The 26,611-nt window shown below is 43.9% G+C and overlaps 6 protein-coding genes and 1 non-coding gene across 7 annotated transcripts; 5 read left to right on the top strand and 2 right to left on the bottom strand.

The window, feature by feature from the left end:
• The first annotated feature begins 109 nt into the window (after positions 1-109).
• BYT42DRAFT_574970 (SNF2 family N-terminal domain-containing protein) lies at positions 110-4,954 on the top strand. The gene is given in 11 exon segments (XM_051568915.1): positions 110-979; positions 1,070-1,107; positions 1,196-1,898; positions 1,917-1,918; positions 2,078-2,567; positions 2,638-3,523; positions 3,662-3,948; positions 4,040-4,145; positions 4,260-4,324; positions 4,432-4,544; positions 4,727-4,954. 11 exon segments carry the CDS (start codon positions 604-606, stop codon positions 4,814-4,816), a joined length of 3,156 nt encoding a protein of 1,051 aa, XP_051422666.1. The 5' UTR covers positions 110-603; the 3' UTR covers positions 4,817-4,954.
• A 678-nt stretch (positions 4,955-5,632) lies between these two features.
• Positions 5,633-10,063, top strand: BYT42DRAFT_534985 (PMCA-type calcium-translocating P-type ATPase). Its single transcript, XM_051565462.1, has 5 exons — positions 5,633-6,357; positions 6,534-6,764; positions 6,845-7,493; positions 7,564-9,250; positions 9,323-10,063. The coding sequence occupies exons 1-5, from the start codon at positions 5,827-5,829 to the stop codon at positions 9,903-9,905; spliced, it is 3,681 nt and encodes a 1,226-aa protein (XP_051422667.1). The 5' UTR covers positions 5,633-5,826; the 3' UTR covers positions 9,906-10,063.
• Positions 10,064-10,947: 884 nt separating this feature from the next.
• BYT42DRAFT_t92 lies at positions 10,948-11,030 on the bottom strand. The gene has a single exon. It is a non-coding gene; the product is annotated as a tRNA-Leu (tRNA).
• Positions 11,031-14,841: 3,811 nt separating this feature from the next.
• Positions 14,842-16,063, top strand: BYT42DRAFT_574981 (uncharacterized protein). Its single transcript, XM_051568916.1, has one exon. The coding sequence runs from the start codon at positions 14,984-14,986 to the stop codon at positions 15,755-15,757; it is 774 nt and encodes a 257-aa protein (XP_051422668.1). The 5' UTR covers positions 14,842-14,983; the 3' UTR covers positions 15,758-16,063.
• A 1,483-nt stretch (positions 16,064-17,546) lies between these two features.
• On the bottom strand, positions 17,547-19,954 carry BYT42DRAFT_517563 (pyridoxal phosphate-dependent transferase). The gene is made up of 8 exons (XM_051565233.1): positions 19,414-19,954; positions 19,227-19,341; positions 19,048-19,136; positions 18,834-18,967; positions 18,535-18,753; positions 18,237-18,412; positions 18,118-18,170; positions 17,547-18,032 (listed from the first exon to the last, which is right to left on the bottom strand). Exons 1-8 carry the CDS (start codon positions 19,574-19,576, stop codon positions 17,605-17,607), a joined length of 1,377 nt encoding a protein of 458 aa, XP_051422669.1. The 5' UTR covers positions 19,577-19,954; the 3' UTR covers positions 17,547-17,604.
• Positions 19,955-21,701: 1,747 nt separating this feature from the next.
• On the top strand, positions 21,702-23,809 carry BYT42DRAFT_574992 (uncharacterized protein). Its single transcript, XM_051568917.1, has 5 exons — positions 21,702-22,022; positions 22,088-22,228; positions 22,290-22,521; positions 22,595-22,685; positions 22,750-23,809. The coding sequence occupies exons 1-5, from the start codon at positions 21,755-21,757 to the stop codon at positions 23,641-23,643; spliced, it is 1,626 nt and encodes a 541-aa protein (XP_051422670.1). The 5' UTR covers positions 21,702-21,754; the 3' UTR covers positions 23,644-23,809.
• Positions 23,810-24,578: 769 nt separating this feature from the next.
• Positions 24,579-26,611, top strand: BYT42DRAFT_615273 (cytochrome P450; the record flags this gene model as incomplete). Its single annotated transcript, XM_051571946.1, has 8 exons — positions 24,579-24,732; positions 24,806-24,868; positions 24,925-25,075; positions 25,140-25,192; positions 25,278-25,745; positions 25,811-26,059; positions 26,131-26,326; positions 26,404-26,611. The coding sequence occupies 8 exons, from the start codon at positions 24,579-24,581 to the stop codon at positions 26,609-26,611; spliced, it is 1,542 nt and encodes a 513-aa protein (XP_051422671.1).

The raw sequence follows: 26,611 nt of genomic DNA on the forward strand, positions 1-26,611 counted from the left end.
GCCCAGAATTATGAATAAAAAAATTTGGGTCATCTGCCTTGTCATGTGATGGTCCAAAAAGTGCGAAACGGTGCTTCAAAGTTTTGGAATAAATTTTCAATGGATGGGTCTTCTTTGAAGTACTTTTTTTGTTCGTATCACGTTATGCATAGAGAAAAGAGGGAGAATAATGGATCCCGGTGATAAGCTACCTTTTTATCAGCAAAGCACAAACGGCTGTGGGTCCGTACCCTCCAAACCCGGCAGCCGTCCCGCTTCTCCTATTGTAATCAACGACGATCCCGCCATGGAAACCAAACGACGTCGTCTTCAAGTCGATTTACCTCCTTTATCCTATGCCGCCATGGCGCCTCACCTATCTCCATCCGCGAACCCTGTAAGCAATTTGAATCCGATAGTATGATCACCTCATTGGATGAACCCTCTTTCTGTGAAGGTCTAAAGAATTCCGTTGACAACTGACGTAAAAAATGGTCTCGGCAGGATCTTGTAGGCATCAATACGTTTTCTCACCGTTCACAATCGCCGTCGCTACTGTCCCATTCATCCTCCAATCTCTATGCACCGTTCCAACCTCACGATCTCGTCCGATCCCACTCCTTCATGTCTTTACGATCGATTTCCAATAATATGAGTCCAACCCACACAGCGGTTCGGCCGCCATCGTCGTCCCACATTCCTACTCGCTCGATGCATCAGCTTTCCCTGGAGGAAATGCCTCATGTGAGTGCATGGCTTGGACAACAGCACCCATTTTATACACAAGCAACCCAGTCCCAGCCTACCACGCCGGCATCCCAATCCCAACAGGACGACGACGATGAACTCATCATTGATGAAGAAATGACCAACCGCAACGTGTGTATCGGCATGATGAAAACTGATATTGTCACTTTAAAGACATTGGATTTCCCCAAAGACGAACAATACGAACCCGTACGTCTGGAATCGGAGGGTAAAAGGGACTCGGTTAATTACTGTAAGTACGCGCTCGTAATTGTATTGCACATGAGGCTAATGTGGGTATTTTCAACAACAAAAAAAAAAAAAAAAAAAAAAAAAAAAATAGCATTTACAGTGACATCGCGCGGCATACCTCGTAAATTCGTACAGTATTCTTACAAAGAACTGGCACATGGAATTGATTTGAGTGACTGACAGTTGTGTGATTTTTATTTTATTTGGATTGTTATAGTATGGTTGGGTTCCTTTTGAGGATACAAAAGTGCTTGGTCCTTTGGCGGATAATCGTATTATATGGTGGGACGCAGTGATTCCGCGGGCCAAAGTGAATCAGGCACGGACCCCACTGTGGATTATTCTTTACTGTCGCCCCAGTCATGTCGATCCTGTCTCGCGTTTCTTCCTGAGTCATCAAGCCATCCTTCGAGAAACCCCCTTTTTCAACCCTTCCTGTCGTTACAGAAACCCACATACCCATTTGCATGACACCAAATCTTCCACTTCCGACCGTCTGGCCAGAGGCTCGGACAGAGCCGGTTCTCAGTTTCAGGAAGATCAAACGAAACGCGATATTGCCCAACTTTTAGACAGCATTCCTACCGATATTATCAATTTGCACAAGAAAAAGAAGAAACGACAAGACAAATTGCATAGACCAACGGATAGACAAGTAGAAGGAGAAACTATGGAAGTGACCCATACAGAGCCATCCTCCAGTATGGAACAGCGTCACCAAGAGACATCGGCATCAGTCAGGGAGGAACCAATGGATGAGCCATCAAGGGAAAACGAAGATGAAGAGGAGGAAGAGGAAGAAGAGGATCTCCATGTGGAAGGGCTCAGTATCTCGCTCATGTCGCATCAAGCTCGGGGCGTAGCATGGATGATGGATCGCGAAAACAATGAAAGCAGCAGTGGCGGTATCCTGGCAGATGTAAGCGAGAAAAAACAAAATTCCATACGTACTCGTATAGACGTAATTGTCGAATCATAAAAAGCTCACGCGCACTTCTTTTTCCCTTTAGGATGTAATGATGAAAAAATGAACGGAATGCTTGCGACGTTTTTATATACTGACTTTATTTTTTTTAAAATCATGATTTGCAATTAATAGATGGGTCTAGGAAAAACGATCCAGACGATTGCATTGGTGGCTTCCACGAAAGCAGCGGAAAACAATGATGAACACCGACGCACGACATTGATTGTGACGCCGCTTGCCCTGATCCAACAGTGGGCGAACGAGATTCGCACCAAAACGACGGACGATAAGATTAAGGTGCTTGTTCATCATGGCCCTGGACGAAGCAAGGATCCTTCAATTTTTCGAAAATACGATGTCGTTGTCACCACATATCAAGTAGTCGCTTCCGATATGCCCAGCACTGAGAAAAAGGGGCGTAAAAAGGCGAAATCAGGCGGTGTCGAAGAGGAAGCGGCGTTGTCGCAAGAGCCGACGAGCGGTTCGAGCAGTGCCATGACTTCACCTAGTCCGAGCGACGCAGCCATGAACACCGAGCCTTTGGAAGAAACTTCAACCTCCGCACCATGCAGACCTGGCTTTGGCCCCTTGTTTCAGACAAAATGGTATCGTGTAGTACTCGGTAAGTTGCACCATCAAAGAAAGGGGTGACAAAAATACTACCACAGTCTCATTCATTTTTTTTTTCGCAGACGAGGCTCAACAAATCAAGAATCGAAATACAAGATCCGCCATTTCGTGCACCGAGTTAATAGCCAAGAAGCGATGGTGTCTGACGGGCACGCCTATCCAGAATCATGTGGATGAACTATACAGCTTGTTACGGTTCCTGCGTATTCAACCGCTGTCGGATTATCAGACATTCAAGAAAACCATCTCGTTGCCTATTCAGCTCGGACAAGGACGGTTGGCGATGGAACGTTTGAAAGCCGTATTAATGGCCGTCATGTTACGACGTACCAAAGATATTCTAAAAGTATCTAGCAAAGAGTCCTCGGATGTGGAAATGGATGTCTCCGATGGTCCGTCAGCCTCTGTGACGCCATCTGCTTCGCTGTCGCCCTCTACCTCGACGGATACGCCCTCCTCGAGCAAAGCCGCCGATGCCACATCACTGTCGACCAAATTGTCGCTGCAACTGCCGGCTCGTGAAAAGAAGGATATTATGTTGACCTTTGGTCAAGAGGAGCAAGCCTTGTATGATTTATTGACGAGCAAGACCAAGTCGACGGTGGAAAAATTATTTCGCTCAGGCAAAGGCGAACGCAACTACCTCAATATGTTGTGCATGCTGCTACGGTTACGGCAAGCGTGTGACCATCCGCAGCTGGTATTAAAATCAATTGGGTCCGATACCGATGCTTTAGAGTTGGCCACCGAAGGCACGACACCGTCATCTGGACCGAGCAGTCGTCGAGAAGCGCGTGAAGCCAGTGAAGCGGCTGCGCAACGACTCATCATGGCAAAAATGGCTGCCGATCTCGGATGGGAAGGGGTAGGCCAAGTAGGACAATCCGTATTTGACAAGACCCCAGCACCATCGACGACGCCCTTTCAGACGTGTGAACTGTGCGGAAAGTAAGTTTTCTTTTTTAGATCTTCTAGAAAAACCATACGCACATGCAAGTTGAGAAAAAAAAAAAAAGAAAAAAGGAAACCCAGAAAATCCAAAGACAGATCCAGATAGCGCTAACTTTTTTTTGTTTGTTAATGTAGGAATTTAAAACCTGAGGAATCAGAAGAGGGAACTTTTTGTTCGACATGCAATGAACAGGTAGAACAGTATGCTCGACCAATGACAGTGGCCACTGGTTCCGAGTCCGACGGTGGAATCCCGGGAGGAAAGTTCTTGACAAGCACCAAGATTAATAAGATGCTGGAGCTGTTATCAGCAGCGCGAAAGGATTACCCGGGGGAGAAAACCATTATTTTTTCCCAGTTTACGTCCATGTTGGATTTAATGGAAGAACCACTTCGAAAGAGTGGTTTCAAATTCTGTCGTTGTAAGTGTGGGTTGATTGACCCCAATGTGGTTTCCACTGTTTCCTTTTTTTATATATATACAATAGATCACATGCTTAAATTCCTGTATAGATGATGGTTCCATGCCAAGCCAACTGCGTGAAAAGAATCTGCATGCACTTCGAACCGATCCGGAATGTCTAGTGATGCTTATCTCCCTCAAATGTGGCTCTTTAGGGTAAAGTGTTTGAACCTTTAGAAAAACTCCATCCTCAACCGTCGAAAAAAGAGAAACCGTGAGGATTCTGTGCGTTCGTTGTAGAAGGGACTAACGGGACTCCTTTTTTTTCAGGCTTAATCTGACCGCGGCGAATCGTGTGATTCTGATGGATATATGGTGGAACCCTGCTGTGGAAGGTAAAGAACCCTTAAAAAGAAAAAGAAGAGGCGCGAATAAACATGCAGTGTGGGAGGTCACAGAAGGGAACTGAAAAAAAAATTAAATCCCGTCATTTTCTTTATAGAGCAAGCCATTGACCGAGTTCACCGTATTGGCCAAAAACTTCCTGTTCGAGTAGTCCGACTCATGATTGACAAGACCATTGAACAAAAGATAATTCAATTACAGCAGAAGAAGGTACGGTATATTCTCTCGATAATCTTTTTTCTTACATGGGTTCGTTATCTATCATTGATAAGATCTATTTGTTCTTGTTGACACTGTTCATGTTGTGTTTGTTTATTTTGTCATGTCTGTCCGTCTCTTTGCTCTTGTTTCGTTTTATTTTTATTTATTGACTGATGTGATGTTTTGATTAGGCCCAAATTGCCAAAGGCGCCTTGGGAGATGGCATGATCAAGAGTTCCAAGTTGACCACCCAAGAGATTCGGTCCCTTTTCGATCTATAGATACAAAATACACATATAATACCAAAACAGAACTTATTGCATTTTCCTGTTTATATTTTCTTATAAATCAATCGTTTATTACGTTTATTATTTTTTTCTCTTATCACATGAAAAGAAAGAAAAAACCAAAGATAAGCGTCATTTCTATGAGACGAGATTCCATTTGAGATGAGATTTTTTTTCTTTTTTTTCCTTGGCGTTAGTGCCCGCATATGCATGGCGTGTGTGCGTCTTTCTATGTATGTGTCTGTGTGTTAAGTGTGTATACAGAAGGTTTCTGAGAGCGATAAAATGATCGGAATTTTCAGATTCTCGCAATTCTACTTTTTTTTTTGGCAGCGATTTTGTCGATCTCATGGTTATGAGTGGAGGGATTTCTTTTTTCCCTTTTTCTTCATGTTCCATGTAACTTTTGACTTTTTTCTCGGACATAACGAGACCATAGTTCTTTAAAAGGCAAGTTTTTAGTCTTTTGGGGATTTCGCGGACTGACAAAAACAAAAAAAAAAGTATGATCGAAGCTTGTTTCGTCTTTGGTCCTTCTACGATCTCCGTTGTGTAACGTGGGCAAAAGACAAATAGAAAAAGGTTATTAACAAGATCGACTGGATTGTCTGTGGCGTTCGCCTCCCGCATGGAACAGCGAGAATTCATGGTGGAACCATCCGACACCCCGGCTGCCATGCCCTTATGTCATGTCTTTTTAAGAAACTTGGCCAATCGATAAAAGGATGAGCAAGTACTACCCAAAGCAGAAGTCGAAGAAACTTCCACTCAAAATTTTGAGTGGCCGATCCACTCATCTTCGAATCCTGTACTCCCCTCATTCTAATTTATATAAAAGCCATTCCAATCTCTCTTTTTACTGGATCTTCCTAATAAAAAAAAAGAAGAGCGAAAAAAAAAACTACTTTAACCTTCTACCTCTTCCTCACTGGCAGTTTTTCGTTTCGTTGCTAGTTACTCTTCTTCTTTTTTTTTAACCCCTCCACCGAAACAATACATAAACCATGGGTAAAAAGGAACGAGCATCACCCGCACCGTCAATAGCCGACAATGAAAAATCTTCTACTGTCAATATTGATATGCGAACGGACTTGACCAGTCCCCATAATGATCCTTCAAATCCATTTGCGTTTACACCGAATCAACTGTCGGCTTTGATGGATCCGAAAAATTTACCACTCTTACATACCTTTGATGGTTTGGTCGGTGTCGCCAAAGGTCTCCATGCCAACATTCAGCACGGTCTCAGCACCAATGCCCAAATTCACACTCCTATCTCGCTCACTGATATTATCCATCATCAACCACAAGATCCCGCAGATACTACTCAACAACAACAAGAGAACACACCTACTCATACCTCCTCTCCTCCATCTATTCGCTCTCAACACCAAAACGATCAAGCTTCTTCCACTCACCATGATTCCCCATTCGCCTCTGCACGCACCGACATCTTTGGCACCAATGTGCTTCCACCTGTCCGATCAAAAAACATCTTTCAGCTAATGTGGATGGCCATGAAGGACAAAACTTTGGTATGTTCACTATTCAGTCCACCTTTCTTCTTCTTCTTTTTTGGAGGGAGGAGAGGACGGGGCGCTTTTCTCTTCCTTTTTTTTTTCTTTGTTCTTGTTCTTCTTTGTCTTCTTTTACGTCTGGTTGGTCATGTGTTGTGACGCAATGTTATTAATCGCCAAACTTTATTATATAGATCCTTTTAACGGTGGCTGCTTTTGTATCGCTAGCCGTAGGCTTGTATGAAGATATTGCCGAAACTCATTATGATGCTCAAGGCAACAAAGTGGCGGGCGTTCAATGGGTAGAAGGCGTCGCCATCATTGTAGCTATTTTAATCGTCGTACTCGTTGGAAGTGTCAACGACCTTCAAAAGGAAAAGCAATTTCGTAAACTGAATGCCAAAAAGGAAGACCGCATGGTTAAGGTAAAGTTTTTCCCTTTCCTTCTCCTATAATAAACATATCGTATCTAACGTCGATTTTAATAACCCTTGTATTTTTTTAGGCCACGAGAGATGGTACAACCTCTCTTATCTCTGTTCATGATATCCAAGTGGGCGATGTTTTGCATTTGGAGCCAGGTGACATTGTTGCTGCTGACGGTATCTTTATCGAAGGTCACAACCTCAAATGTGACGAATCCGCCGCGACTGGTGAATCCGATGCCGTGCGAAAACTGGCATATGACGTCTGCTGGCGCATGGCTCAAGCCGAAGCGCAAGAAGTTTCATCTTCAACCGACAATGAAAAAAAGTCCGAGGGTTCACGTCCCAACGTCGATAGTCATAAGTCGTTGCCTGATCCATTCATTATCTCCGGTTCCAAGGTCCTCGAAGGCGTTGCCACGTATTTGGTGACAAGCGTCGGAATCCACTCTTATTATGGACGCACCCTGATGGCTTTACGAACCGAATCGGAAAGCACCCCACTTCAGGAAAAGCTCAATGCGCTAGCCGAGATGATTGCCAAGTTGGGCTCGGCCGCCGGTTTGCTCATGCTGATTGTTTTGCTGATCCGATATTTCGTCGGCTGGCGAAATGGTATTCCGACCGAAGCCACCACCATCGTTAGCCAAATCATGGATATCCTTATTGTTGTCGTCACCATTGTCGTCGTTGCTGTCCCTGAAGGCCTACCATTGGCTGTCACACTAGGTAAGAGTGGATTTCGTTATCTACCGATATTTACATTGGTGCAACATTTCATGCTCACTTCTATTTTTAGCTCTCGCCTATGCAACTCAGCGGATGCTCAAGGATAATAATCTGGTCCGTGTTCTTGCGGCTTGTGAAACCATGGGCAATGCCACTACCGTGTGCTCTGACAAGACCGGCACATTGACGCAGAACAAGATGACCGTCGTCGCTGGCACTTTGGGTTCCTCCTTCCGGTTTGTCAAGGATGCACCTGCCAACCGTGTGGACCTCAAGGAAATGGCTGAACTGCCTCAACACGTACCCAAGCCCGTCCTGAACTTTGTCAATCAATCCATCGCGATTAACTCCACCGCCTTTGAAAGCAAAGACGAAAAGGGTGAAATGGCCTTTGTCGGTAACAAAACCGAAACCGCTTTACTTGCTTTTGCTCGTGACACTGGGTCCGAGAATTTCCAAGACCTCCGTAATCGCTGGCCTGTCGAGCAAGTGCTCCCTTTCAACTCTGAACGTAAGGCCATGGCCACCGTGATTCGCTTACCGCATCCTACCGAACCGAGTCGCTTCATCTACCGGGCCCATGTCAAGGGCGCTTCCGAAATCCTTTTGACTCACTGCTCCAATATCATTACACTGAAACCGTCCGAGTACAAATCCCTCGATCACGATTACGATATCAAGACCCGCGCTCTTACCGACGAAGATCGTAAACGCACGGAACACATTATCCAGAGTTATGCCACTCGTTGCCTTCGTACCATTGGTATTGGTTATCGTGACTTTGATCAATGGCCTCCTTCAAAGGAAGAAATTGATGATGGCGTCAAGATGGGCGCCGAAGCCGATGTTCCCTTTGAAGATATCGTTTCTAACAATGGTCTGACCCTGCTTGGTATTGTCGGTATTGAAGATCCTCTTCGTCCCGGTGTCAAGGAAGCCGTGAAATCGTGCCAGAAAGCCGGTGTCTTTGTGCGCATGGTCACAGGTGATAACGTTGTCACGGCTAAAAGTATTGCGAAACAATGCGGGATTTACACTCCTGGTGGTATTGTCATGGAAGGTCCTGTTTTCCGCAACTTGCCGCCGTCCGAAATGGATGCCATTCTACCACGTCTCCAGGTCTTGGCTCGATCGAGTCCTGAGGATAAACAGATTCTGGTGGGCCGGCTGAAAGAATTGGGCGATATTGTCGCCGTCACGGGCGATGGTACGAATGATGGTCCTGCATTGAAGTTGGCCGATGTCGGTTTCTCCATGGGTATTGCCGGTACCGAAGTGGCCAAAGAAGCTTCCAGTATCATTTTGATGGATGATAACTTTTCAAGCATCGTCAAGGCCATCATGTGGGGTCGTTGTGTGAACGATGCCGTCAAAAAGTTTTTGGAATTCCAACTGACCGTCAACGTTACTGCCGTCATCTTAACGTTTATCTCCGCAGTGGCCAGTTCGAATCAGAAATCGGTGCTGACAGCTGTCCAGTTACTGTGGGTCAATCTGATCATGGATACCTTGGCCGCTCTGGCCTTGGCGACCGATCCTCCTACCGAAGAATTGCTTTACCGTGCTCCTGAGCCTCGTTCGGCGCCCTTGATTACGTTCAAGATGTGGAAGATGATCATCGGCCAGGCCATCTTCCAAGTCGTTGTCACCCTCGTGCTGTTGTACAGTGATGTCTTGCATTATGACAGCGAAAGCGTCGTATTGCAGACCATTGTCTTTAACACGTTTGTGTTTTGCCAACTGTTCAATGAAATCAAGTAAGTACTTGAAAGATTTCGTCTCTTCTGCTTCGTTTTCGGTATTAACATATCTTTTTTTTTTTTTTTCAGTTGTCGCCGCATTGACAGCAAGTTGAATATTTTCCACAATATTCTTGCTAATCGATTCTTCATCTTTATCTTTATTCTTTGCGTGACACTTCAATGTCTTATTGTCAATTTTGGAGGTGCGGCGTTCCAGGTCACTCCTGTGGGCGGACCTCAATGGGCTATCGCTATCGTTGTGGGTCTCCTTTCGCTTCCTATTGGTGTAGTGATCCGTCTTATTCCGGATAACATCTTTTCGTTTCTGTTCTGGAACCCGGCCACCCGTCAACGTTACTTGGGTGGACCTCTCAGTGGATCTGTCCCTCCTTCAGTTTATATGGCAGGAAACGAACGCGTGGCGTGGAATCACGCTTATACCAACGTGCAACAAAGTCTTCAATCTCTCAAATACCCTTCTGCTACTCATGCTCCCAACAACATTCCTACCGATGCTGTGATCGGTCACCCAGATGGTCGTCGCAAGAGCGCCTTGGCCGCTTCCGTCATGTTGCCCACCCTTGTTGCCACGGCGCCTTCCACCGGTTGGGTCCCTCCGGACCACGAAAATGAAAATCAAGATACACAATTCTCTTATATATCACGATAGTCTCGTTTTTTCCTGTTATTTATCCTTTTCCTCTTCTACAGATACCTGTTTCTTTAAAATATATTTTTTTCTTTCTCTTAATGTATGATTTTTTTTTTGTAAATTTACATGAATATTTAACGCTAAATATCTATTCTCATTAAAATTCGTAACGCTACCTTTTTAGACTTTTCCCCTTGTGTGGTATTGGCTAATTTTTAGCCTTACATAATTATGTCGCGAACAAGTAAGCAAATTATCTTAACAAGATGCAAAAAATAATCTACAGATTCAATTTGTTTTTTTTTTGTTTTTTTCCAGAGATACCTTATCCACAAGGACACTCTTTTACACAATGAACATTTATCGATGCTCTTTTCGATAACGCGATTCCTTTAGTCGATTCGACACATCATCGTTTTCTTATCTTCTCATTTTTGGGTTTTTTTACCAATCGAAACTGTCAAGCATTTTCTGACACCAAAGGATATCGCTATCATTGACTAAGTAAAAGGATTTAAGTTAGCAGAAAAAACTTCTTCTGTGATCATTTCGTGGATTAGAGGTCATAATGTGAAAGAGACTTTTAAATATTTAGATGGCGTTTCATTTGAACTTGACAGTTGCGCATAAAATGTTCGAACACTTATCGGTCTATTAACGTACTGGGGTAATTGGCGTACCGCAAGGGATGTGTGCTCACTCATTCTTAATAAAAGGAAAAAGCTTTGGCGCTTCAATGATTATCAGAAGCCATAGCTATCAAGAAAAGAAGTGCCACCCCACGCTTTCTACGCACAATTTGACCTTTGCTTTTCCCTTGTCGCTTTTTTTTCCCAATTGCATACTTTCCTATAGATATCGGGGCGAGCAATGGTGCCGCAACGGATATCTGGTTAACACAACCCTAATAAAAAAAATTACTCTACTTTAACAATAAAAAAATGTACGAGATATTAAAAAGATATCCCCTTCAGACCATGATTTTTCCTGACTATTTCTCTCTTGTATCAATTACGGCTTCTGATTGGCCAAAAAGAATTAGAGTGTAAATAAAAAGAAGTGAAGAGAGTGGGATTCGAACCCACGCCTCCGAAGAGATCACGGCCTTAACGTGACGCCTTAGACCAACTCGGCCATCTCTCCACATTTTTTGTTTGAAATCAAATATATAGATGGCATAAAAAGTGTGACTGCGACGTGACTGCTATGTTAGGGGATGTGGGTTGATGAAGTTGATTGATTGCTTCATAAAGTATAGAAATGAGTGCATTTCGAATTATTGACAACAAAAGAGCGTATTAATTAAGAAAGTTATGCCTAAAACATTTCCTTTTTGAGCGTTTTATCTACTCTGTAAACCGTCGTAAAAGGTAAGTTCTGCTGGATCTCAGTGAAGCCTTGCAATTGGCTTTTTACTTTTTATGCTCCGCTGCTTTTTTTACTGCTATGAGATAGTGCATAATAAAAAAATAGGGATTTTTTTTTTGCGCTTTTTATAATTTTTATCAACTTTACGAGATATGCTCCTCGATCAGTGCCATTAAATACTCATTTAAATACGTCTACAAAGGCCATGATCGCATCAGGTTACTTTGCGTGCTCAGGAACAACAACAACAGCAACAGCAGCAAGAGATCGATGCGACAGTGGACGAGCAGCAACCAGTGGATGAATTTCAATTATACCAAGATGCTCGATATATCTCGGCGCCTGAAGCGCTCTGGCGCATATACTCCTTTTCCCTCCACCATCGGTCACCGGCAGTCATGCAGCTGGCTCTGCATTTACCCGACCGCCAGCAAGTGTTCTTTAACGAGGATGATACCCTAGAGGATGTGCTCCTACGCACAGAAAACGACCTGACAACTCTCAACGCCTACTTCATTCTGAATCGGGAGAACGAGTCTTCCAGACATCTCTGTTATTATCAGCTTCCTTCCGAGTTCATTTTTATCAAAGGCTCCCGGCATGTCCACGGTCATTGGTGCAGGTGCCAGCGTGGACAGCTGGCGGTTGGAGGTGTCTATTTTGCCCCTCCTATCGATAGAGAGCGCTTTGCTTTGCGCTTGCTTCTGCATTATATATCCGGCGCCACGTCCTTTGAATACCTCCGGACGCATGAGGTTGTTCTATACCCCTCTTTTGAGAGGCTGCCCGTGCCCATGGGTTGATCAATTCCAGTCGAGAGCAATTCCAATGCCTAGCAGAAGCTGGGACAGTCGTTACCAATATACCCGCCTTCGTCAGTTGTTTGTGACCCTTTTCATTTGGGCTTACCCTGATGATCCTGGGCTTCGTGGGATACCTTTGCTGAGCAGCTCTGTCTCGATTATCGATACCAATATCGATCCCGCGAAGGAGCCAGATATCCCCCTATGTAGAGCGCGAGCTCTACTGCATACTGATCGTCTCCTTTCGCGCCGTGTCAACTTCACTTATACCTGGCACGCAGAACGACTATGCAATGTTCCAGCAGCTCCGCAATAATGGAGATATCGATATCCAGCAGGATGATGAGGACTTGCGTTTGGTCGACCAACGGCACCGATACCCGAATCCTGATCAAAAAGCTGCCTTTGATACCATCATCGCTTCACTCAATACCACTCCAACTACCGCCCACTCTCATTTGTTCTTTGTGGATGGCCCTGGAGGTTGCGGCAAGAATTTTTTTTTACAATACCCTTCTGGCACATGTTCATTCTTCCGGCCACAAGGCCATTGCAGTCGCCGCAACTGCAATGGCGGCTTTATTGCTTGATGGAGGAACGACTGCGCACTCAAGATCCAAAATACAGTACCGGTGACTCAGGTCGTGGATGATACCATCACATGCAATTTGATGTGCATGATGATCGCCAAGTCGGTGAAATCCGCGATGCTGCATTGATCGTCTTGGACGAGGCACCTCTCATGAACCGCTACAGCGTAGAGGCCGTTGATCGGCCTCTACGTGACATCATGAGAGTGTCAGATCCTTACACAGCATTTATACCCTTTGGAGGCAAGATCGTTGTGTTTGGAGGCGACTTTAGGCAGGTCCTACCAGTCATCCGAAAAGGCACACGTTCTGATACCATCGATATCGCCATATCCTTATCTTCTTTATGGCCGTTGATCCATAACATGCGCCTTACAATCAACATGCGGCTGCAAAATGTCCAAGGCAATGATATCCACGCCATGCAGCAACGTTCGTTTGCATCATTCTGCCTCGCCATAGGCGATGGGAGGACACATACCCTTCCCGGTCAAGAACATTCTACCTTCGCGGGAACATATCCGTCTTCCTATGGACCATGCCCCCCACGAACGTTCATCACCTTATCTCTGCCATATACCCGAATTTGGAGAACGCTTCCCTGGAGGACATGGTACGGTTCTCTAGCCATGCACCTTAGCGCCCACGAATAGAGATACCGATGCAATCAATACCATTTGTACCAACCATTTCCCAGGCCAGGAAAAGGTATACCTCAGCGCAGACGTGGCCCCTTAACCAAGAAAATTCGATGCCACCCGAACTTTTGGCCTCGCTATCATTCCCAGGTAGGCTACATTGCCCGCCATGCGTACTAAATAATCACTTATTAATCTTCAATTTAGGGTTGCCCGAACACAGGCTGACACTAAAAGTGAACATGCCTGTGATGTTGATGCGCAACCTCGTTACCAAGGCTGGACTTTGTAACGGTACCCGCATATTCTCAACTCTTTACATGAACATTTCGTTATGGCCACCATTACCGTTGAGAATCATGTGGGTCACCAAGTTACCATACCCCGCATCATGCTCTACTACGAAAAAGCCGATCTGCCATTTACCCTGTCACGACGGCAACTACCCTTACGCCCGGTTTTTGCCCTAACGATCAACAAATCACAGGGCCAATCGTTGAGCAAAGTCGTATTATACCTTCCGGTGCCAGTGTTCAGCCATGGTCAGTTGTACGTTACTGTTTCGCGTGTAACTGACGGCCAACATTTAAAGGTGACACTGGCACAGGAGCATGTTGAGACGCGCATAATAAAATATCGTATACCACGAGGCTTTTCCTCATTTTTGAATCCATTTAATAAAGATACGCCTCACAAAAGAAAAATCATTGATTGGGATCAAGCATGATTGTAAGAAACAGAGTTCCAGAAATGATAGCTGACTTCGTCGGATCTGAATTTTCCCAGTCGGGGGTCCAGGGGGTTTACCCCCCTTGGCGACGCTAACTCTGATGAATGACCCGAAGCGTAGCGAAGGGGCTCATTCAGTCGAAGCGAAGCGAGGCAAGAGATAGCTAGTCATTACTTAATGATTTTCGACTCACGTGACACAATGTTTTGTGAACCGACGAAATTGCCCTTTTGAAGATAAACAAAGAAACAAGGCAACACTGCTCTTTGATGGATGATCCTGACGACCGTGACGATGGGATCTCCGTAGAATTCCGTTAGATGTGGTGGTTGCATTTCATCGGATGAGTCTTGCTTTTTGTTTTTATTTTTATTTTTAGCATTGAAGCTACTCTCAGCAGCGCTGCGCCTTCTACGTACCTTATTTGTGGCACCATCCGAAGGGTTGAGAAAAAAAAAAAACCGATCCTGTTCTGTCGATCAATTTCTGTCATTTCCCTGAAGAAAAACGACGATATATAATGTATCAATGATACAGCATGATATTGCCTAGAAATCAGAGGTAAAGAGAGATCCTATGACATTTACAATGTAGCGTAGTGGGAACGGTGGTTGATAACGAACAATGAGGTTGAAAAAAGGGCATGAATAAAATCATTGGATGAAAAGGCATGGGCCATGAATCGGCTGTTGAGCAGGAGAGTCTCATGACTCGGGTTTCTAAATTGTATTAATCGTTTTTGGAAATGAAAAACGACGGCAGCAAAGAAACGTGGAAATGCTGTTGTTCAACCATGCCCAATAAAAAAAAAAGTGGGCTTACGGTCTTTTTTATTTTTTTCGGACTTGCGAACGGCCATTTATTTTTTTATTTTTTCAGAAGCGTTTGGATTGCTTTCCCTGTTTCCTTTCTTTCTTTGCAACTCTTTTTCTTACCTTGGTCATTTGGGTCACTTGGGTCATTGGTCATGCCGGCAGACGAACTTAACAACGAGCCTCGACGGAAACGCGCCAAAATCGTCAGTGCATGCAGCGAATGCCGTCGTAAAAAGACAAAATGCCATGGCGAACAACCATGTCGTAACTGTCAGAAAGCGGCGGTGCCTTGTATCTATCCTTCCGCCAACAGCGACGAGAAACGGAATGCTCATAACAAAGCGGCTTTGGATGCCATTGAAGTACGCTTAAAAGCCATTGAAGATATGCTCCGAACAATATTACAATCCCGTATTGTTCCTACCGATCTGGACCCGGTGGCCGTCCACAACTTCTTAAACAGAGACAAACACGTTCCATCTTCGCCTATTCTTTCGTCTTCCACCTCTTCTGCTCCTGCTCCTGCTCCTCCTGTTCCAGCCGCACTTCCATCATCACTTGCTGCTGCTCACGTCTCCGCCACCAGTAACCCAGGAACACCGCGTTCCATTCCTGCTACAACGGAATTAGGTGCACTATCTCCGCCCAGCTCCACGGCCGGGTCTTGCTCATCCAACCTTCCACCGCCTTCCTTGTCCTCGGCTTCACATGATTTTCGATTACCCTCGATTCATAACCTTTCGGCCCCCACGGCTTATGCAGCGCATTTAGCCGAACCCAAGCATGAACAGCGAGATCTTCCACCGCTCGGATTTCAGTCCCCCCCTCGTCCTTATCCGTATGTCTGTCGAGCCGAAGATGCAGACACTTATCCATTCGAATCCGACGAATATGTACTGCATCCAATCAAGAAGCGTAAAAGATAATTCTTGTTCAAATCTTATTTTTTTCTTCCCTATATTGCTTTGTTGTATGTCTCCTATTCTTTTATTTCCCTTTTTTTTATTTTATTTTATTTTCCCTTTTCCTTTTCTGTTCCGTTGTGTCTATCCCTTTTTCCCTAATTATTTATCTATCTTATATATTTAATCATTTAGTGTCTTTCTCTTGTAGCTGACAAGAAAGAAGAGCAAGAATAAGAACTTCTGATGCCATTCTATTGGAAATAGAGTAATTGTTGTAAAATAAAAATGGCTTGAAAAAATCCTTTTCTCTTCCAAGCCTTCTTCCAGTCTACTCTTTTTTAAGAAAAAATCAATATGGCACAAACTCGAGCGGTGCCTCCGGTATGTGGACGATCGAAGAGCGGGTTATACTTTTGTTATTACTTCACAAGGACCATTTGATCCGAATATTCCAATGGTGTTTTGCGTGCTTTTGTTTCTTTGATCCCATCGCGGGTGTTTAAAATTCAAGGGATGTCGGTTATGAGCATGCAAAAAAGTCAATTTCTCTTGGCACCTTTTAACACAACCTTGTTGAAACATTCGTTGTTATAATACATCAGCCTCAAATCAGCTTATCGTTTTTCTCAAAGAAAGCGTAATAAAGTACCGACTAGGTCAGCAATTAAGCGCCCATGTATGGTCTCTGCGCACTCTCCACGAAAGACTGAGTCTCTGAGTTTTGGCTGCGGCGATCGGTCTCGAAACGCCCCTCGTCTTGCTGTTCCAAGGAACGACTTCCTGCCCTTCCTATCAGCAAGGACCAATGTCTGGAAAGGCGATCTGTCGTTTTACGCAATAATCCTGTCATTATTGCTGCTAACATGCTCGTCTGATTCCTCCTGCTTCCGTACACAGTTTTTCAAGTCTCGGCTGCGCAGCCTCTTCAGTAAGAGGAACAAGAAATCTCAACAAAGTGCCGAAGGATTTGACATCCCAACTTAGTGTTCAAGACTGGCGACTCGTGTGAAATAACCAGAGGTACTCTGGGCTGTTTATGAAATATCATGCATCGGAAGCTTACTTTGCAGTCCCCAACAAAGAGACGACTTCTCCAACTGACCTTTTTTCTTGGCTTTCCGGACATTGTTGGTTCTTTCCATCAATCAGCTTGAAGTGAAAGACTGGTCACGTCCCCTTCATTGATTGAAACCATCGCGTCATAACAGTCATCACCGTGACATCGACTCCTTGCTGCAATATGTATATGTTCCTCTTTCTTCGGATGCTCCACATCCAAAGACAACAAATCGTACAACACCATAAATACCAATACCACAAGGAATCGTATAATCTTAACTACGCCATCCGCAAGGTAAAAAAAAAAAAAAAAATAGTATCAAGATCATTGAAGTAGATCAAATTATCCCTCAGATGGCTCTTTATTAGTTGAAGCAGGACAGACGACGCATGGTGCCTTGCTACGTTTTTCGTTTTACAATATCAACGCTTAACAAAATGCCCCCGAAAAAAGTACATCTTGACGTTACTATTACTATGTAAACGGAACCCTCTTTCCAAAAGCGTACGACTATGTTAGTTTTTCTTGTAGCCTAGTTTTCGCAAAGCTGGACAAAAAAGGCAACTGTGTCTTCATTGACGATCGTGCTGCCTATCTCAAATAAGCAAATGAAAGTAAAAATCTTTTGCCAAAAAAGCTTGGCACCACTTCCTCTCCTTCCAGTGTCTGCTAATCTTTATTCGGATACTCATCCGGCCAGCTCTGCCAAAAAAGCGGCCGCGTCATCGGTTTCCACATCGCTAATAAAAATACGCTTGAGATCGCTTGTTTTTATTAAAGTCGTACATAAATGAATTCAGCATCCACTCTATTTAAAAATCTCGTTCATGGCTTCTTTCAGACAGGTGACAACGCGAAGGACATCATTAAATGAATTGTAAAGGGGTGCCGGTGAGATACGAATAACAGTAGGCTTTCGTTCGTCACACACCACACCACGTGCTTGCAATGCGGCAAACACTTGCAACATTTTCTCGGGGAATTCCAATGACAACTGGCAACCACGCTGTTCCGGGTCGACCGGAGTAAGGATACGGAAATGGCCGGCTTCCTGATGGTCTTTCAACACGGTGAGCAGTAATGTCTCGAGGTAACTTGTCAGCAAAACGGACTTGGCACGTAACTGATCCATGCCAGCTTCATCGAATAATTGCAGCGAACCCAACAAACAGGTCGTAGGGAAAATGCTCGGGTTGCTCAACTGATAACCGGCAGCACCTTCGCTAGGGCGGAATTCTGCCAAATAAAATAAAACGATCCATTGCAACAATGAGATAAAGATGTTCCGATAAAAAAAAATATCGCTATTATTTTGCTTTACCTGGAGCCATCTCAAATCGAGTGGATTTTTCATTACCCCACCAACCAGCGTATCTGCCATGATAAAAAAAGGTCAGATCGAATTTGAGTCAAACAGGATCAGATCATGATACCGCTTACCTTGGACGGGTAGAATCATGTGCGTATTTTTCGTGAATGAAAGTCCCGGCAATAGCGCCCGGGCCGGAATTCAAGTATTTGTACGAGCACCAGCATGCAAAGTCGACGTTCCAATCATGCAACTTCAATGGCACATTGCCTACAGCGTGAGCCAAATCCCATCCAACCATGCAACCCTATACCAATGCATCAGTATTCTTCTTGTCGCTCGATTTTTTCAAAAGTACCCTCGCGTCCCGATTTCTTTTTTTTTTTTTTTTTGAGGGGGGGGGGGAGGGGAAGAGGAGTTTTACCGTACCGCGTCATGAGCTGCCTTTGTAATTTTCTCCATTTCGAAATATTGACCAGTGTAATATTGGACACCCGACAACATCACCAGGGCAATATCATTATTCTTTTGGATGACATCAATGATATCTTCCGTGCGTAAAGTGCTTTCCCCTTCGCGAGGGCTCACGGTGATAAGTCCAACCGCCGGATCAATACCGCGGGAGTGCAAGTGCGATACCACAGCGTACTACCATATCGTGAGAAAAAAAATGGTTCATCGTCACTGTGTGAGAAAAAAAAAAGAGTAGTCAAAAAAATTCCGCTTACATGATCTGATGGGAAAGCCTTGCTCTCAATAAGGATTTTGAAACGGGTATCAGTGGGACGATAAAATGACACCAACATAAAGTGAACATTGGCGGTCAACGTATTCATGGGTGACACTTCAATAGGTTTGGCGCCTATGGAAACCCTCCGTTAGAGAAAAACAAAGTTCCATAATGTACAGGAACAAAAATGCATAAAAGGCACGACTTTTTACCAACGACTCGAGCAAGCGAATCCTTGACAGCTTCATCAATCACTGCCCAAGGTCTATTGTAAGGATGGTTCCAATGACCCTCCACACCGCTACAAGAAAAAAGAAATTGAGTCCCACTGTTCTTAATAAACTGCGTCTCTCCGCCTTCTCGGTCGCCCTTTCCAAAGCTATTCTTTTACCATTGAGCCCAGGCATCAAATTCCTGTTCGACAAGTTTGCGGGCACGCTTGGGCATCAGACCGAGCGAGTTACCACAGAGATAAGTGCAAGGTTCATCGAGATCCGATTCATTGGCTATCATATTATTCAGTTAACCCGCGGAGGAAGAAGAAAATATTTCGATGAAGGCGAAGAGGTTGGCCCTACCTACGACAGGATGATCCCCTGAAACCTGACGACGAATAGGAATAGCAAACTCGTCACGGAAGTGAGCCAGCTTGTCCTGCTTATCTAACGCATTGGCGAAGTCCACCGACAAAAGATCATAGCCGAGCGACTTGGCAAGTTCCTGTATAGTGTTGGAAGGCATCAATGATAAAAATGAGATTGAAAAATAAAGCAAAAGAGAAAATCCACTTGACCAATGCCCGGGTTTTGGACGAGATTTTTAAAAAAGATGCCGATGGAAATGAACACGAGTCACACAAACTCAGCATCATCGATCACCTCAAGAGTCAAAGTCGGACCTCATTTCGGCGTTTCGCTCAAGCCATGTTTTTGGCAATCCCCTCTTCGGTATATAGCCACTGCGTCATGGCCTACAAAAGAAAACCAAGACGGTAATTGGTAGCATTCACCAACCATATCTCCAACCATGTGCCATTATCAAATGTAAGCTTTTATTGGTATATATAAGAAAAGTACATATGCGCATGAAATAGTTCATGAGGTGTAAAACAAAGATTGCTAATTAAGCGCGCGTCGGTATCTTTCCATTCTCAAGCAATGCAAATAGAGTTTGAGCTTTGTTCCATGCCAAAATCAAAAATTTATCCGCGCGTTTAACATGTGCCTGGAACCCCATCCTTCATTCACTCTTCTTTTCCTCTTTTGTTTGTTTTTTTTTTTAATCGTAAAGAACGTAACCAATAGATAAAAGAGGGATGTTTTCGAAAGCTTCTGATTTCTAGATACTGTGATCGCAGCTAGATCTTTTCCGCCAGTAATTCTGAACGCACGGTTTTTTTTTATCATACATGTATAGAATTCTGTATATCAAGGCAAAATAACATTCGAGATTCTTTTCATAGAAAAAAAGATCGATCAATTTAAATTTTCCAGATTCTATAGCATACCCTGGGAATCTTGCTTACAAATTCCACCCATAGTTTGCCAGCATAAAAGGTTGTACAATAACGGATCAATACATCACAATCTTTCTTTCCATCCGTCGCTTTTAACTTTTTACTGAAAGTATGGAACTGCGCAATGCTTACAATTTTCACAAACTGGAGACACTATATTGACCGGAAATATGAGGGATGAAAAGAAAAGAAAAAGATCAAAACCCAAGGAGAGGTGGGTAATACAAGTTAGACGTGTGAGTGTGTTGCTGTTACTGTAATGTGCCACAACAACAATGGCAGACGCATTGTTTTTCTGCAGTTCAACATAACCTCGCACAATCGCATGTTCTACGTTGCATTGAAAAACTCCTCTATTCATCATGCGAGAAAGCGTTAAATATAGAGGATTGTATATTGACATGCGCTTATTGATGATGAGAGAAAGTTAAAGATTTCAACCGTTTTACCCAAGCCAAGTCGTTCAAGGCGTTTTGATCTGTCGATTGCCATAATAAGGTATTAGGCGACGAATCCAATATGGTATACGTTCGGCTATCGAACCCAAAAAGGCAGTCGACTGCATGAATCTAAAAAAGATTATCGGTAGATCACTGCTGTTTCCTAGGATATCTCCTTGATGACTGTCCTCGTCCCAGAAAATTGTTCCTCACATAGAAAATAATGCGGTTTATTCGTGAGTAAACAAAAGGAAACTGTTTCTTTACTCTGTGTTATTATTTAAGGATCATATCATGTCCTAGCAAGCCCACCCGGAAACTCCTGATCTTAGAATCATCCTGTCAGGCGCTATCAGATTGTCATGTTCACATTAGTAAATCGTACCAAAGCAAAGGATCATATCATCTCTCCATACTACTATATCAAGCCAAGGACAAGTGGAAAAGTTAAATGTATAAACATGATATGTTATATATTGTACCGTGGAGATTGTGGAAACTGGAATATATTTTGAATTCAAAAAAACCTTACAAAGTTTGCCACATATCTCTGTGTGCAGATGCATGTATAAGAGAAACCTCTAAATGCAGAGTCATTGTTATGGTTATTTCTGCGTTTCTACGCCATATTTTCCTCGGGGTTGCCAGCTGGCTCGCGCAACCCGAAGAGCATACATTGCTGAACTCATCAGCCATATCAACCATGGGTTTGCGTTTCTGGTATGAAGCTGTCAATATAGACATCTGTATGCAGCTTTGAAGTTGTTGGAGGATAATATGAAACTGTAAAAATGAGGTACAGTCGCAAAGCAAGTATGCATGATAAAAAAAACCGGCTGCAGGATTCTTTACTCGCTTTTTTACAGTCCTTTTTTGTGACCGTTTTCTCGCGCTTGAAAGATTTCTGGCCTTTTTTTTTTTCTTCTTCGCTGCGAACCTCGAGAATCTGTTATTAGATACATTATGAAGTTAACACCAGCCACTTTATCCGAGTGGATCGATCAACCGCTTCAGGATGTGAAGGATCTCAACCTGAGCAACAAAGAAATTACTCACATTGACGATATTTCCGTTTGCGTGTCTTTGCGTAAACTCAATTTGACCAGCAACAGCTTGTCTGGTGAACATTCCATCTCTGGCTTACGCTACCTGGCCGCCGTGACATGGCTCAACTTGGCGCACAATCAACTCGACAGTTTCGAAGGTCTTGAGAACCTCAAGACTCTTTTTGGTGGGTGCCCAGTCTCAACCAAGCGAATTTATGTTTCCATGTCTAACACCCATTTTTGATCCCAGTCCTTAACATGAGCCATAATCAGTTGAATCGTATCAGTATCCATGTTTCCAAACTGACCGAACTCAAAGCTCTCATTCTGAGTCACAACACCATCAAGACAATCGATAACATTTTTGACCTCGTGAACCTGAATACCATTGGTAAGTGTTCATAAGAGCAAATCTTCTTCTATCCGTGTATTTGGGTCTAATCTTTAGCCAGTGTTATCGCATAATCGAATCGAGAAACTGCCGAGTCTTCCGTACTTGACGGAATTAACCAAATTATCCGTCGCTCACAATGTCTTGCGCGAAATCCCGGATTTATCGGCCAATGAGTCCCTGAAGGAACTGAGACTCAACGACAACAAAATCACAAAGATACCCGATTCCTTGAGAAACTGCAACGCCCTCGAAATTATCGATTTTGGCAATAATTTATTGTCAGAATGGAGGTACTGCTTTTATTTTTACACAGGTTTGATTGTTTTCTATGAATTGATGGCTGATCCATGTGTTTTCCCAAAGTGATATTGCCCCTCTCGGTTCGTTGATCCGATTGAATAATCTGAATCTCAAAGGAAACCCTGTTGCTTCCAAGGAAGGATATCGAGAAAAGGTAAACATTGGAGATCACAGTACTAGATAATCATTGTTCATCAACTGAGCATCGTTTTGTTTAGATTTTGGCCTTGATTCCTTCTTTACGTATTTTGGATGGTGAACGTTTCGATCCCAGATTTTTGGAGCGTAAGAAGAAACAGGAATCGAATCCCAAATTGATGGAAAAGAAGGAACGTCTCAAACGTGAAAAGAAGATGAAGGAATTGGAAAAGGTGAATGGAGAAGAAAGTGCACCAAAGGAGAGAAAGCCACGACACAAAAAGTTGAAACGAGAAGCATCCGCAGACGATGGTCAGGATGATGAAACGTCCGAAGCAAAGACGAACAAGTCGGTCTCAAAGAAGAGAAAGAACGACGATGCGGGTAGCAAACAACCTGTCAAGCACGCAAAAACCGAAGGTCCAGCAAAGAAAAAAGTAGCGAAACCTAACAATGAGGACGATGCGAAGAAGAGAAAGGCAGAGGACGTCGAAAAGAAGCAAAACAAAAAGCTAAAGGGTGCGGCGAGCGACGGTGCACAAAAGAAAACGTCCGATGCCAAGGGTCAAATTAGCGGTGGTGATACCAAGAAGAAAGAGGCCAAGGCAGCCGATGGATCCAAAAATCAACAGAAAGCTCAACCTGCCAAGGAAAAGAAGAAGGCCGATGCTTTCTTTGTTAAAGAGCCTGCTTCCGAAGCCAAGAAAGACGCGGCGACGGCTGTCCCCAATAAGGCTCAAGCTGCAGCACCTGCAGAGAGTGGCAAAAAGAAAACTGCAAATGCACAGAGCACCACCTCTGCTGTGGTTGCCTCAGCCAAGCCAGTTGAAGTGCGAACCGGTGTGGTGTCTGTGATTGACAAGACAAAGAAGGCCAAATCAGTCGCACCAAAGAACGATGTACTCAGCGCATTAGAGCACAACAGCACAACACAAGAATCCAGTACAGGCTTGGATGTCGGTGGATGGGATTAAATAGGTTTTCTCCTTTATTTTTTCGCTTTGACAGCGTCCCCTTCAGATTTTCTAGCATATCTCTTTTTTTGTTTTTGATGCATTACATTTTTTTTTTTTTTTTGGCGGATCATTGTCAGATCTGTTCTTCATGATAATCATACAATCAATAAAACCTAGTACTCACATTCTTTTCATCTTTTTCGAGAAAAATGATTAGGATGATACTTTTTTGGCTCTTGTTTGGACAGCTGGGCGCGATGACTCGCGGGTATGGCGGCGTTAAATCTTTTTAGTCGTTCACAGATAAATTCCGTTCGTAAACGTTGACAAGCCGCCTAAAAATAAACCAGATTAAAGGTTTGTATGTTTGTGAAAAAAATGGATCGACGTTGTTTACTAACTTGAAATATCATTTTCATGTGATCAAATGAGTTTGCGCGCATGTCATACGGACAAGCCTCGGCATTGACGCTCAAAGCAGGAGAACGCCACCTGGGTTGGCCATCGATAAAGTGATGCGAATGCACAAATCAAAATTTTAAACAAATAGTAACAGTTATCTGAGCGGCTGAGGATTCTGGTGCAACGCCGATTTGAGCCGCAGATGAAGGTGAGGATACACAACCTGTTTTACAATACGGGTACGTATCACTGTTAATTCAAACACGAAGCTGCGGAATGAAGGTATACTTTATGGACCTTTCAATGTTCGACAATTCATGGGGGATGCCAAAAGTCAGTAACAGAACGCCTTGCAGCTGATAAAAGTTACTCGTAGCGCTGATGTGGGCGCCTGCTGCATGTTATCGCACGGAACTTTGGAGAGATCAACAACTCAATGCATATTTCATGTGCCACAAACAGTCTAACGTGTAACTTTTACAGCGCCCTATAAATACTGGCTCCTGTTTATTTTCTTCTCCTTTTTGCTTTTTGACGTTTTTCTTTTTGCCATGGCTTTGTCAGAACTTGTTAAGCGTGAGCATATCGGTCCCATTGTTAGCGTGGCGGCTGCAGCGGCTGTCGCTGCTTATGCTACTTTCCGTCGTCGTTCCGATTCACCGTACAAGAAAATCCCTGTTGCCGAAGGAGGTTGGCCCTATTTCGGTAAGCGTTGAAGCTTTTCTTTTCCTTCACCAAGTGAACGCGTTAAAAACGATCACTGACAATTATGCATCAGGTCACTTGTTGTCTCTTGGCCCTATGCCCACTCGGCTGATGGCAAAGTGGCATGAAGAACTAGGTAAGTGCAAAATGAATGATATGGGATGACTAATGAACCTCATGCTCGGCTCGTAGGACCCATTATTCAAGTCAACATGGGTGTGTTACCTTATGTTATGATCAGCGACGCCGAAATCGCCCATGAAATTTTCGTCACCAAAGGCAGTGTCACCTCATCCCGAACGTTTCACACATTTACTACCAATTATTACAGTCTTAAGGGAAGGTACGAAAATATATCAACTGAATTACATAGATGGACCTATTCACGTATGTGTGACTATCATTAGGGGCATTGTGTTTGCTTCGTCCGACACCAACTGGAAACGAACGAGAACAGCAGGTAAGCATTTGACTAACTATCGGCAAAAAGAAACAAAGAACGAACTGGCATGTCGACTTACAGAGACATTTTTTTATTGGAAAAGCTCTCTCGATTTTGGCTCCAAAAAGAGTCGGTGAATTTGACGACCTGATCCAGAACGAGGCCGACGTGCTTTTGGAAAGTTTGATGAAAGCTACCGAGAGAGAAGGCGGAATCAACCCCGTGAAATCGTTGCAAGCATTTTCGTTGAACGTGATACTAACCACGACTTTGGCGAAGAGAGTGACATCTGTCGATGACCCGTTATTCAAAGAAATTATTCATGTCGTTGATGAAGGAATGAAGCGCGCGGCCGTCGACAACGATATCAGCACTTTCCTACCGCTGTTAAGTTTCATGAACTTGTTTTCCAATAAGATCAAAAACATGGAGGACTTTATCAAGAACAAACGTGATCCTACCTTTAAACGCCTGATTGCCGAAGCTCTTCAAGGGGAACAGGATTGTTTCGTCAAATCGTTTTATGATTCACAGTATGCTTTGACCGAAGACGATATTCTGGTAACTATAAGTACGTAATGGGCCCTTGGTAATGGAAATTGTATCAGGAAGCACCAACTTATCGAAAATTCACAGATGACCTCCTCAGTGCCGGTTCAGATACCGTTTCGGTGACATTATCATGGGCGTTCCTCATCCTGTCACAGCACCCTGAGGTTCAAAAAAAGATTCGCGATGAAGTCGATGCTTTCATTAAGGAGCACCATCGATTCCCTAATTTTACTGAACGAGACGCGTTCCCTTATCTGCTATCCGTCCAGAAAGAGTGTTTCCGTTATCGCCCTATCAGCCTTTTCGGTATCCCCCATCTAACGACAGAAGACGGTAAATAGTAGTGAGAAGCGGTCTGGGGGTAATACCATGCGGATATCTGTTATTAACCCGAGGAATCATAGTTGAGTGTCGCGGCTACCTTATTCCGAAAAACACGGCCATCACAGTCAACTTCAATGCCGTTCATTTAGACGCGAAACGGTTCCCGAACCCAACGGAGTTCATCCCCGAACGGTATATCGATAATACACAAACCATGATGGCTGCCGCTAATGGAAAAATTGAGAAACGGGATCACTTCAACTTTGGCTGGGGCAGGTAATGAGGATTTTATTGTGTGGCGAAAACACCTTATGGATGCCTAAAAATATTCCACCTTTGCTTTTGAACAACAGACGTCTTTGTCCGGGAATTCATCTGGCTGAAACCGAGCTTTTTTACACATGGACTCGCATTTTCGCTAAATGTGTCATTGAGCCCGAATTGGATAACAACGGTAACCCCATTCACGTCAGTTTGGATGATGCCACGGATGCTGGATTGGTCATCTTACCCACGCCTTATAAGGTGAGGTTTACTCCTCGTACCGACGCTCTATTGTAA

This window comes from Radiomyces spectabilis, assembly GCF_025331425.1.
Source record: "Radiomyces spectabilis strain NRRL 2753 chromosome Unknown BYT42scaffold_8, whole genome shotgun sequence".
NCBI lineage: Eukaryota > Fungi > Mucoromycota > Mucoromycetes > Mucorales > Radiomycetaceae > Radiomyces > Radiomyces spectabilis.

Coding starts and splice junctions, on each gene's coding strand:
- BYT42DRAFT_574970 (XM_051568915.1), top strand. CDS start 604: ATGTCTTTACGATCGATTTCCAATAATATGAGTCCAACCCACACAGCG. Junction 3,524..3,661: donor ACGTGTGAACTGTGCGGAAA/GTAAGTTTTCTT, acceptor TTGTTAATGTAG/GAATTTAAAACCTGAGGAAT. Junction 4,146..4,259: donor CTCAAATGTGGCTCTTTAGG/GTAAAGTGTTTG, acceptor CTTTTTTTTCAG/GCTTAATCTGACCGCGGCGA.
- BYT42DRAFT_534985 (XM_051565462.1), top strand. CDS start 5,827: ATGGGTAAAAAGGAACGAGCATCACCCGCACCGTCAATAGCCGACAAT. Junction 6,765..6,844: donor AGGAAGACCGCATGGTTAAG/GTAAAGTTTTTC, acceptor GTATTTTTTTAG/GCCACGAGAGATGGTACAAC. Junction 7,494..7,563: donor ACCATTGGCTGTCACACTAG/GTAAGAGTGGAT, acceptor TTCTATTTTTAG/CTCTCGCCTATGCAACTCAG.
- BYT42DRAFT_574981 (XM_051568916.1), top strand. CDS start 14,984: ATGCCGGCAGACGAACTTAACAACGAGCCTCGACGGAAACGCGCCAAA.
- BYT42DRAFT_517563 (XM_051565233.1), bottom strand. CDS start 19,576: ATGCCTTCCAACACTATACAGGAACTTGCCAAGTCGCTCGGCTATGAT. Junction 19,342..19,413: donor AGGGGATCATCCTGTCGTAG/GTAGGGCCAACC, acceptor ATAATATGATAG/CCAATGAATCGGATCTCGAT. Junction 18,754..18,833: donor AGGCTTTCCCATCAGATCAT/GTAAGCGGAATT, acceptor ACGATATGGTAG/TACGCTGTGGTATCGCACTT.
- BYT42DRAFT_574992 (XM_051568917.1), top strand. CDS start 21,755: ATGAAGTTAACACCAGCCACTTTATCCGAGTGGATCGATCAACCGCTT. Junction 22,229..22,289: donor CGTGAACCTGAATACCATTG/GTAAGTGTTCAT, acceptor ATCTTTAGCCAG/TGTTATCGCATAATCGAATC. Junction 22,522..22,594: donor AATTTATTGTCAGAATGGAG/GTACTGCTTTTA, acceptor GTTTTCCCAAAG/TGATATTGCCCCTCTCGGTT.